Source organism: Loxodonta africana, chromosome 18 (assembly GCF_030014295.1).
Source record: "Loxodonta africana isolate mLoxAfr1 chromosome 18, mLoxAfr1.hap2, whole genome shotgun sequence".
In the NCBI taxonomy this organism is placed as follows: Eukaryota; Metazoa; Chordata; class Mammalia; order Proboscidea; family Elephantidae; genus Loxodonta; species Loxodonta africana.
The window spans coordinates 30,983,255-30,995,907 of record NC_087359.1 but is presented as its reverse complement, the minus strand read 5'-3'; the positions used below and the strand labels follow the sequence as shown (position 1 = coordinate 30,995,907).

Sequence of the window (12,653 nt, the reverse complement as noted above, 5' to 3'; positions counted from 1 at the left end):
TCCCTTTTATTGTAAAAAGTAGTAGATGCGAAATGAGTAAAAATCATAAAACAAAAATAAATTATATCATCTGGAGATATATGCTGTTAACACCCTGTGGATTTAATTCTATATTTTAAATTTATATTAATTAAAAAATCAGAATTTCATTGTATCTTGCATTCTCTTGAGCATGGCCAGTTCTTTGAAAATAATTTAAAATTGTTGTTTTTTTTGGTCGTTTTTAATTATAAAATACGTGATTATTATAGGCTGTCTATTTTTACTCTATTCCGTGAATTCATACATATTTTAATCTCCTCATCTTTGTAGTGGAGCCCTGGTGGCCCAGTGGCTAAGAGCTTGGCTGCTAATCAAAAGGTCAGCATTTCAAATCGACCAGCTAGGTACTCCTTGGAAACACCATGGGGCAGATCTACGCTGTCTTACAGGGTCACTATGAGTTGGAATCCACTCGACAGCAACCAATTCGTTCTGTTTTTTAATCTTTGTAGTATATTTTAATATTTGGTAGGGCAAGCTTTTCCCTCCACATATTATCCTTCTTTTTCATAATTGTCTTGGGTACTTTCAACTGTGTTTACTTCCAGAGGAGCCCAGGTGGCACAGTGGTTAAAGTGCTTGGCTAACTGAAAGGTCATGTTCGAGCTCACCAGCTGCTCTGCAGGAGAAGATGTGGCAGCCTTGGAATCCCTATGGGGCAGTTCTACTCCGTCCTATAGGGTTGCTATGAGTCAGAATCAACTTGACGGCAGTGGGTTTAGTTGGTTTGGTTACTTTCAGGTGAACATTAAAATCATTCTATCGCAGTAAAAACAACCTCCATCTACTAAAAACAAAAAATGAAAAGTAAAAAGCAATCCAAATTTTGATTGAAATTAGACTATATCTCTAAATTAGCTTAGAAAGTACTAACATTATTATAGCATAGTCAGTCTTCTTAAGGAAAATAAGTTATTGTGTGCCATCAAGTTGATTCCAACTGACAGGGACCCCATGTGACAGAGTAGAACTGCCCCATAGAGTTTCCTAGGCTGTAATCTTTATGCGAGCAGATCACCAGGTCTTTTCTCCTGAGAAGCCAGTGGTGGGTTCGAACCACCAACCTTTCAGTTAGCAGCTGTCATGGATTGAATTATGTCCCCCCAAAAATGTGTGTATTAACTTGGTTAGGCCATGATTCCCACTATTCTGTGGTTGTCCTCCATTTTGTGATTGTAATTTTATATTAAAGAGGATTAGGGTGGGATTGTAACGGCCTTACCAGGTCACATCCCTGATCCGATATAAACGGAGTTTCCCTGGGTTTTGGCCTGCACCACCTTTCATCTCTTAAGAGATAAAAGGAAAGTGAAATAAGCAGAGAGTTGGGGATTTCATACCACCAAGAAAGCAGCACTAAGAGTAGAGTGCATCCTTTGGACCTCAGGTTCCTGAGCTGAGATGCTCCCAGACCAAAGGAAGACTGATGCATCACAAGGACCTTCCTCCAGAGCCAACAGAGAAAGAGATAGCCTTCCCCTGGAGCTGATGCCCTGAATTTGGACTTGTAGCCTACTCGACTCTGAGACAATAAACTTCTCTTTGTTAAAGCCATCCACATGTGGTATTTCTGTTCCAGCAGCACTAGATGACTAAGGCAGCAGCCAAGCACGTAATCACTGTACCACCAGGACTCCTCTAAGGAGAATAATATCTAATTATTCCAGTCTTTTATGTCTCCCAAAGAAGTTCTGCAGTTTTTACCATATAAATTTCTTCATAAAGATTCCTATTAATGAGTTTTTGATGCAATTGTGAATGGGATTTTTCCACTATACTTCATAAACAGTATATAAGCACAAAGAAATACATTAATTTTTGTATATTTACATTGTATCTATCCACTTCAACTCTCTTACTTTAACATCTACTTTTTTTTTAGCTGATTCTTCTGAATTTTCTAGGTAGACAATCATATCATCTGCAAATACAACTTCAGGTCCTCCTTACTAACAGTACTATACTTGCCTGTGGGTATGAGAAATTGTTCCTGAACTAAACTTATACAAGGGAGGAGAGAGAGCCTAACACAGAAAAACTTAGAAGCATGCAGGAGTACCTGCTGAGGTCAGAGGGAATCAAGGCCCTATAGAAGGGATAACTAAATTTACCTAAAATGAGAAGTAGAAGTTATAATAATATCATGACAGAGACTGCAATTCAGAAGCAGGCCTTAAAACAGAGGCACTCATAAAAGGATTTGCAAAAGCAAAATGCTTTGTCTTCAAGATGATTTTACCTTTTTTTTTTTTAAATTGTACTTTAGATGAAGGTTTACGAACTAGCTTCTTATTAAACAGTTAGTACACATATTGTTTTCTGACACTGGCTACCAACCCCACGACATGTCAACACTCTCCCTTTTCAACCTTGGGTTACATATTACCAGCTTTCCTGTCCCCTCCTGCCTTCTAGTCCTTGCCCATGAGCTGGTGTGTCCCTGTCCCTTTAGTCTTGTTTTATTTTATGGGCCTGTCTAATCTTTGGCTGAAGGGTGAATCTCAGGAGTGACTTCAGTGCTGAGCTAAAAGGGTGCCTGTGGGCCACACTCTCAGGGTTTCTCCAGTCTCAGTCAGGCCAGTAAGTCTGATCTTTTCTTGTTGAGTTAGAATTGTGTTCTACATTTTTTTCCAGCTCTGTCCAGGATCCTCTATTGTGATCCTAGTCAAAGCGTTGGTGGTGGTAGTCGGATACCATCTAGTTGTACTGGACTCAGTCTGGTAGAGGCTCTGGTAGTTGTACTCCATTAGTTAGTTCTTTGGACTAATCTTTTCTTTGTGTCTTTGGTTTTCTTCATTCTTCCTTGCTCCCGATGAAGTGAGACTAGTGGAGTATCTTAGATGGCTGCTCACAAGCTTTTAAGACCCCAGACACTACTCACCAAAGTAAAATGTAGAACATTTGCTTTATAAACTATGTTATGGCAATTGAGCTAGATGTTCCCCGAGACCATGTGAGATGATTTTTATCTTCACTTTAGGGTGAAAAAGGAGAACTATGCAGTTGGAAGGTCAGTGAGAAACAAACAATGGTACATAAATGTGGTGAACAGAATCTGTACAAACAGCTTTGGTGATGCGAGTGGTGATTAACTAAAAGGCAGAATCCTAGATTTGATTGCTGTCTCCAAGTGGAAGGGGAAAGTAACAGCGAAGATAGGATATATCCTTGCAGTTATGATGAGGATGCTGGAAAAGGAAAAAGATACAAGGGAAATTTTTTAAAAAATTTCTATCATGATAAGATTAAAATGTTAACAGGACATCTAATTGGAAATGCCCTCCAGAGAACAAGATATACACAACTGAACAAAGTGAGATAGAAAGGTCTTAAAGTCATCTGTAGATAGCAAAGAAGAGTCTAGCAGCTAACTAGATTCTGAGCGAAATAAACGGTACAGTTAAGTTAGAGGAATATAAAAGCAGGTCAGATTCTGGGCTACAACCTCAAAAGATGCCTACAATAAAGGCAACATGAAGAAAAGAGTATCAAGAAAGCATGACAACAGGAGTTTTGGGGGGTGATGTTTTCGGTTTCTTAAAGATGAAATGTTACGTCAGAAGTGGGAAGAAAACAGTTCCAAAAATGACCTAAAGGAAATTAGATTGGGTCTAGAAAAAACCTGAATATAAAAAGTTTTTACCAAAAACACATAAAACACTGTATGACCCAAATAATCCCATTCCTTGGTTTACAGCAGTTCTGTTCATAATTGCCAAAAGCCAAAAACTGGAAAATACCCAAATGTTCTTCAGTGGGTAAATGAATAAACTATGGAACATCCATACAATGGAACATAAGTCAGCAATAAAAAGGGACATTTGATACATGGAAAAACTTGGATGACTCTCACAAGCATTATGCTGAGTGAAAGCCCGTCTCAAGAGATTACACACTGTATGATCCCACCTATAGGACATTCTTGAAAAGACAAACTACAGGGATCAGTAGTTACCAGGGGTTATGGGTGGGGGGAAGATGACTACAAAGCAGCAGCATGAGGGAGTTTTTTGGGTGATCTAAGTGTTCTGTACCTTAATTTTGGTAGTAGTTACACAAATCTATGTTATTGTTGTATACCATCAAGTAGATTCTGACTTGTGACAACCCTATAGGATACAGTAGAGCAGGTCTATAGGGTGTCCTAGCCTGTAATCTTTACAGCAGTACGTTACCAGGTCTTTTCTCCTGCAGAGTCGCTGGTGAGTTCAAACCACTAACCTTTTGGTTAGGACTTAACCATTGTGCCACTGGTGCTCCTACATCAATCTGTAACCCAGCCCAGTGCCGAATCTGTACATGTGTAAAAATTCAAAGAACTGTATACCCAAAGAGAACAAAAATCAATTTTACTGCATTATAATTAAAAAAAAAAAAGATGCACTATCTTATAATACTTATATTCTGTTATTCATATTTAGACTACTGTCCATTCTTTAATGAAATTCTATACGATATGATAGTCACAAGTCCATTGAGGCTTCTAAAATTTAACTAGGCTTTTTTTTTCCCCCTGAGCATTACTTACGAACTGTTTTCCTTCCACAAATGTTTTAAAAACTATATCCAAATCCAAAAAAAAAAAAAAAAATCAACTTCATTTCTTTCATTGTATTTATTGAACAGATGTCTGATGATAAATAGCAACTTGCTGCTTAAAAAAAATTGAACATCAAAAACTTCTCATCTTTCCATCTGTAGACAAAACTGGAATGAGGAAGTGGAACTACAATCTTAGCTTTGCCAAAGCACATTATGCACTAAACCCCAAAACCAAACCCGTTGCCATTGAGTCCATTCCGACTCATAGCAACCCTATATATAGGACGGAGTAGGGTTTTCAAGGAGCGGCTGGTAGATTTGAACTGCTCACCTTTTGGTTAGCAGCCTGAGCTCTTAACCACTGTACCACCAGGGCTCCTCCCATGTACTAGGGTATTAATTTTTACAATCTTCTGTGCAAAAACATGGACATTCCTGTTAGTGACTGAAAAACTGTGAGATTTAATATTGTTTTTAAAAGACATTTTTATTCAAGGTTATCTTCCTAATATAGCATGAGACAAAAAGCTGCTATTAATGTATGATTTTGCTGTCAATGTGTCTTGTGTTGACACTGGAATTATAGCTTCCTTTTCAGTCCAACCTCAAAAATTACCTAGGTGCACAGGGAAGCCACAGACAATAAGAACACTGTGCTTGATTAAATGATCATAGGGGCAATCTGTCCTAAACATAATTCAGTACAATTTTGACCTTTTCAGAACCTTACTAATCTTGTGACCTGTCATCAGGTCCCTTCCCCCAACCTAGCCAGTGCAATAACATCAATTTTTACAGGTGTGTTACTAAAATAAAGGCAAGTGCTTATTCCAACAAATTAGCAATCAGATAAGGGAGATGTCAAGATTAATGTTCACAGATTAATCCAGCTGAATCATCAATAAACTCTTTATCAACGGCTTTAAATCTCCACAATACAATCCTCTTCAATTCATTGGTTTCTAGCTCTGTCCTTGCCATCTGCAAAGTCCTTCCCCACAAAAACAGACCAGATGCCACTGAGCTGCTGGCTACAGCCTCCGAAAGCGTCTGTTCTATATTTAACTAGTCTGACCTATATGCAAGTGTTCACCTCCGTCTGCCTGGATTGTCCGCAATCACAGAGGTAATGCTTTTCTTCATTATGTAACATACATACACCCTCCATGGGGTCCTTACCTGAGTATGTCAAGCCATTCTCAGGATATAAAGATTGGGAAAGGTATAACTGGGAAGACTATGATTAATATCTACCTACAAGTTCTTGGCCAACTCAGATTTATCATTAGTAGTGTCATATTTTAGGAGCCCTGGTGGTGCAATCTGCCCCCATAAAGATTTACCACCTTGGAAACTATATGGGGTTGCTAGGAGTTGGAATCAACATGACAGCAGAGGGTTTAGTTTTTTTTTTTTGGAGTGTCATGTACTAAACAGCATAAAAGTTATCTACATTGCCATGTCGAAACTATCACAACTGAGATTATATAAAGTGCTTTGTTAGAGGGCATTTTAATTCACCTGTGCCTAGTATCTAATCCTTAGTATAGCATCCGGGTCCATTAGACTGGTTTTAGTTTTTAGATTTATTTTTTTGAGCAGACCTGTTTTTAAGGATTGATATTTCACGACTTTTACTATTTCTTATAGGGTCGCTATGAGTCGGAATCTACTCGATGGCAGTGGGTTTAGTGGGTAGGAGTCTTCCAAAGAACAAAAAGGAAAACATTTTTTAAAATAAAGCTCATTCTATATTATAATGACCATATGGACCCACTGAACCTTTTTATAAATCTAAGATCCTTGAAGAGATCTTAGTGAACGTATTTTACTCACATCTGGAAACATTTTGCTATTTCATCATCCCAGAAATTATTTCATCATCGCTCATCAATTATTTCCAACTATGCTGCAAACAATGTAAATAATAAGAAAATGAAAGAAGGATGAAATTGCCTATAAAAAAAATGCAACAGTGAAATTCAGTTTTTTATTGTGTTGCCCAAAGTATTGCAACATCTTTCAAGAAGGTATACAAGAAGTCTGGAGACACTACTGCCTGATTTTAGCTTTTATTGAACACAGTTATAAATTCAGATTTTATTTCCTACCCATAATGGAAAAAAAAGTGAAAGAGAAAGGTGCTTCACAATTATGACATGAATTAGAAGAAGAATGCAAAGAGACATAGCAGCACGTGAGATCCTAAGGAAGACAGTGAATTTGATCGAGTAAACGCTCAGAATCTGTAACTTCAGATGATATCCTACACAAATTTTATCAAACTCAAGAACTGATGAGTGGATAATATATTTCTAAGGACGAAAAGAAAAACGGCATTTTCATACAGATACTTATAAAACAGGAAGCTTTCATCGCACAGTATTTTGTGAAAAGAAACTGGACCACCCCATTTTGCTAGAGCGACACACGACAGTCAGTATTCTGTCATCTTTTATTTTATTTGTGCACCAAAATTTCTGTGCGAATCCCTTCCAGCCTGAATTGTGGGAGCATCCCTTGGGGTTTGTTTATGTCTGACAACCCTATGGTATCACTTGCCCAGGACTAATTTTTTAATTAATTTCTCACCTTGGGGTTCCAGGCCACATAGGTCACATATACGCAAATCCCAAACCAGTATGAGTCAAGAACCCATGGCTTAGAATCCCTAAGGGAGTATTCCCAGCTCCCACTCCAGAACCCAGGCAGATAAACATTTTTATTATTTTTCTGTGCTGGCAGGCAGGTATTTTCCAGTCCACTGTTTTCACTGAGGGCACAACTTTTTTTTTTTTTTTTAAATAATTTTTATTGTGCTTTAAGGGAAGGTTTACAAATCAAGTCAGTCCCTCACACAAAAACCCACATACACCTTGCTACACACTCCCAATTACTCTCTCCCTAATAAGACAGCCTGCTCTCTCCCTCCACTCTCTTTTCGTGTCATTGTCGCCAGCTTCTAACCCCCTCCACCCTCTCATCTCCCCTCCAGGCAGGAGATGACAACCTAGTCTCAAGTGTCCACCTGATCCAAGAAGCTCACTCCTCACCAGCATCCCTCTCCAACCCATTGTCCAGTCCAATCCATGTCTGAAGAGTTGGCTTCGGGAATGGTTCCTGTCCTGGGCCAACAGAACGTCTGGGGGCCATGACCACCAGGGTCCTTACAGTCTTGGTCAGACCATTAAGTCTGGTCTTATGAGAATTTGGGGTCTGCATCCCACTGCTCTCCTGCTCCCTCAGGGGTTCTCTGTTGTGTTCCCTGATAGGGCAGTAATCAGTTGTAGCTGGGCACCATCTAGTTCTTCTGGTCTCAGGATGATGTAGTCTCTGGTTCATGTGGCCCTTTCTGTCTCTTGGCCTCGTAATCACCTTGTGTCCTTGGCGTTCGTCATTCTCCTTTGATCCAGGTGGGTTGAGACCAACTGATGCATCTTAGATGGCTGCTTGCTAGTGTTCAAGACCCCAGGCGCCACTCTTGAAAATGGGATGCAGAATGTTTTCTTAATAGATTTTATTATGCCAATTGACTTAAATGTCCCCTGAAACCATGGTCCCCGGTCCCCAGGCCCCTGCCCCTGCTACACTGGCCTTCGAAGCATTCAGTTTATTCAGGAAACTTCTTTGCTTTTGGTTTAGTCCAATTGTGCTGACCTCCCCTGTATTGCATGCTCTCTTTCCCTTCACCTAAAGTAGTTCTTAACCCAGTGCCATCGAGTCTATCTACTATTTAATTAGTGAATACCCCTCTCCCACCCTCCCTCCCTCCCCCCTCTTGTAACCACAAAAGAATGTTTTCTTCTCAGTTTAAACTATTTCTCAAGTTCTTATAATAGTGGTCTTATACAATATTTGTCCTTTTGCAACTAATTTCACTCAGCATAATGCCTTCCAGGTTCCTCCATGTTATGAAATGTTTCACAGATTCATCACTGTTCTTTATCAATGCGTAGTATTCCATTGTGTGAATATACCATAATTTACTTATTCATTCATCCATTGATGGGCACCTTGGTTGCTTCCATTTTTTGCTATTGTAAACAGTGCTGCAATAAACATGGGTGTGCATATATCTGTTCATGTAAAGGCTCTTATTTCTCTAGGATATATTCCAAGGAGTGGGATTGCTGGATCGTATGGTAGTTTTATTTCTAACTTTTTAAGGAAGCGCCAAATTGATTTCCAAAGTGGTTGTACCATGTGACATTCCCACCAGCAGTGTGTAAGTGTGCCAATCTCTCCACAGCCTCTCCAACATTTATTATTTTGTGTTTTTTGGATTAATGCCAGCCTTGTTGGAGTGAGATGAAATCTCTTTGTAGTTTTCATTTGCATTTCTCTAAGGGCTACTGATTGTGAACATTTCCTCATGTATCTGTTAGCTACCTAAATGTCTTCTTTAGTGAAGTGTCTATTCATATCTTTTGCCCATTTTTTAATTGGGTTATTTGTCTTTTTGCAGTATCATGTAGATTTTAGAGATCAGGCGCTGATCAGAAATGTCATAGCTAAAAACTTTTTCCCAGTCCGTAGGTAGTCTTTTTACTCTTTTGGTGAAGTCTTTGGATGAGCATAAGTGTTTGATTTTTAGGAGCTCCCAGTTATCTAGTTTTTCTTCTACATTCTTTACAATGTTTTCTATAGTGTTTATGCCATGTATTAGGGCTCCTAACATTGTTCCTGTTTTTTCTTCCATGATCTTTATCGTTTTAGATTTTATATTTAGGTCTTTGATCCATTTTGAGTTAGTTTTTGTGCATGGAGTGAGGTATGGGTCTTGTTTCATTTTTTTGCAGATGGATATCCAGTTATGCCAGCAGCATTTGTTAAAAAGACTGTCTTTTCCCCATTTAACTGTTTTGGGGCCTTTGCCAAATATCAACTGCTCATATGTGGATACATTTATGTCTGGATTCGCAATTCTGTTCCATTGGTCCATGTATCTATTGTTGTACCAGTAGAAGGCAGTTTTGACTACTGTGGCGGTATAATAGGTTCTAAAATCAGGTAAAGTAAGGCCTCCCACTTTGTTCTTCTTTTTCAGTAATGCCTTATTTATCCGGGGCCTCTTTCCCTTCCATATGGTATTGGTGATTTGTTTCTCCATCTCATTAAAGAATGTCATTGGGATTTTCATTGGAATTGCATTAAATGTATAGACCACTTTTGGTAGAATAGACATTTTTATAATGTTTAGTCTTCCTATCCATGAGCAAGGTATGTTCTTCCACTTACGTAAGTCTCTTTTGGTTTCTTGCAGAAGTGTACTGTAGTTTTCTTTGTATAAGTCTTTTACATCTCTGGTAAGATTTATTCCTAAGTATTTTATCTTCTTGGGGGCTACTGTAAATGGCATTGCTTTGATGTTCTTTTTGTTGGTACACAGGAATCCAACTGATTTTTGTCTGTTTATCTTGTATCCCGATACTCTGTTGAACTCTTCTATTAGTTTCAGTAGTTTTCTGGAGGATTTCTTAGGGTTTTCTGTGTATAAGATCATGTCATCTAAAATAGAGATACTTTTACTTCTTCCTTGTCAATCTGGATACCCTTTATTTCTTTATCTAGCCTAATTGCTCTGGCTAGGACTTACAGCACAATGTTGAATAAGAGTGGTGATAAAGTGCATCCTTGTCTGGTTCCCGATCTTAAGGGAAATGTTTTCAGGCTCTCTCCATTTAGGGTGATGTTGGCTGTTGGCTTTGTATAAATGCCCCTTATTATGTTGAGGAATTTTCCTTGTATTCCTATTTTGCTGAGAGTTTTTATCATGAATGAGTGTTGAACTTTGTCAAATGCCTTTTCTGCATCAATTGATAAAATCATGTGGTTCTTGTCTTTTGTTCTATTTATGTGGTGGATGACATTAATTGTTTTTCTAATGTTGAACCATTCCTGCATACCTGGTATGAATCCCACTTGGTCAAGGTGAATTATTTTTTTGATATGCTGTTGAATTCTCTTGGCTAGAATTTTGTTGAGGATTTTTGCATCTACATTCATGAGGGATATAGGTCTATAATTTTCTTTTCTTGTGGTGTCTTTGCCTGGTTTTGGTATCAGGGATATGGTGGCTTCATTGAATGAGTTTGGTAGTATTCCGTCCTTTTCTATGCTCTGAAATACCTTTAGTAGTAGCGGTGTTAACTCTTCTCTGAAAGTTTGGTAGAACTCTGCAGTGAAGCCGTCTGGACCAGGGCTTTTTTTTTGTTGGTAGTTTTTTGATTACCTTTTCAATCTCTTCTTTTGTTATGGGTCTATTTAGTTGTTCTACCTCTGTTTGTGTTAGTTTAGGTAGGTAGTGTGTTTCTAGGAATTCATCCATTTCTTCTAGGTTTTCAAATTTGTTTGAGTATAGTTTTTCATAGTAATCTGATATGATTCTTTTAATTTCAGTTAGGTCTGTTGTATATCGCCCATCTCATTTCTTATCTGGGTTATTTGCTCCCTCTCCTGTTTTTCTTTTGTCAGTTTGGCCAATGGTTTATCACTTTTGTTGAGTTTTTCAAAAAACCAGCTTTTGGTCTTGTTAATTCTTTCAATTGTTTTTCTGTTTTGTATTTCATTTAGTTCAGCTCTAATTTTTATTATTTGTTTTCTTCTGGGAAGGCACAATTTTTGAAGGTCACAAGTCTTAGTCCACACCTTAAGTAGATTCAAGGATTCATTTGCTGCCTTCAAGTGGGTTTTAAAACTCAAACCCATAGGTTACCAAGACCAAAGGCTTCAGCTCACATTCTTACTACTCTAATTTTCAGAACTTTCTTTTCATTTCCAGAGATTTCCCTTTCCTTCTTGAGAGCTCAAATATGCATTTAAAATAATTTTAGTTATCTTTTACCCAGTATTTGAAGGTGTTTATAGAAGGAAGGTTTTCAGGTTACCTAGTCTACTGTATTGCCAGAACCAGAAATCCCATGGCACTGTTTTTAAGCTTTCTGTCAAAGAAATAAACACGTTAATATCAGTAAACTCTGACTTGATTTTTAATTAATTTAATTTTTTTCTAAGATCAAAATCAAGCTTTCCTTTGACCCCTGGCAATTCAATCCTGTCATTCTACAACTGAGCTGACTCAGCGTTAAATATGCTAACTTTCTGCACATGGACCTTACACACATATAATTCTGCAGTCTATTTATGGATATAATTTCTCCCCTTTTCAAAGGATAAATGAGTTCAAGTCTCTGGAAGCAATATGGAATAGAAGTGTCACCTGAAAAGATACTCATGACCTGTGTTTGCAAATCCTTTGGCTTATACAATCATCCTCCTTTGTATTATGAACGCGTGGGTAATGACATCTGCTCACATCATGTAAATCCTCTATAATCTCTAGCTCAGTGTCATACATAAACTAGGTACTAAATAAATTTTACTGGCAAGTTGTTTCAAAATATAGAACACAGTAACAAGTTTCCTACCATAAATCTGAGTTTCATTTATCATATAAGCAATAACATGCATTTATAAATTATGATTCTATTCACATTACCCGCCTTTGCTCCTCTTCGGCATCAGCAAAGAGTTTACGAATGTTAGCCTCTGATTCTCCCACATATTTGTTAAGGATTTCTGGTCCGTTGACCACTTTGGGCTCTCTTGCATTTAACATCTTGCCAATCTGTCGAGCCAGAAGGGTCTTACCACATCCTGGGGGCCCATATAACAGGATGCCTTTAACATGTTTGCAACCTAAAAGGGAAAACAAGACAGTCTTATGTCAACTAACCAAAATTCCAGTAAGACATCTAAAGGGAAGTTCTCTTTCTCCTTCATATGCATTTTAGGAAAAACACATCAATGTCTTTATTTAACGTATATTAATATCCATGTGCCACGGACAGAATAACATGAACAAATGAAGCTCTTCTTCACAGGAAAGCCAGAAACAATTCGTACACCAGTACTAATGTTTGAGGGAAAAGGTGGCCAATTAAAGGCCTTTGTAAAGTATACTTGAACTATCGTTTAGAATAAACACTTTTAACTCTGAAAATATCTCTTTGATCTAAATACCTAACTAGGCAATATTACCTATTTTTCATTATCCTCTAATTTAAGGT

At 38.0% G+C, this 12,653-nt stretch overlaps 1 protein-coding gene across 1 annotated transcript in view; it reads right to left on the bottom strand.

Moving 5' to 3' along the window:
- Positions 1–12,653, bottom strand: part of NSF (N-ethylmaleimide sensitive factor, vesicle fusing ATPase) — a 164,371-nt gene that overhangs the window by 69,301 nt on the left and 82,417 nt on the right. Inside the window, exon 9 of the mRNA XM_003414511.4 lies at positions 12,083–12,282. Coding sequence (XP_003414559.2) covers positions 12,083–12,282 — 200 coding nt within the window. The remainder of the gene's footprint in view (positions 1–12,082; positions 12,283–12,653) is intronic.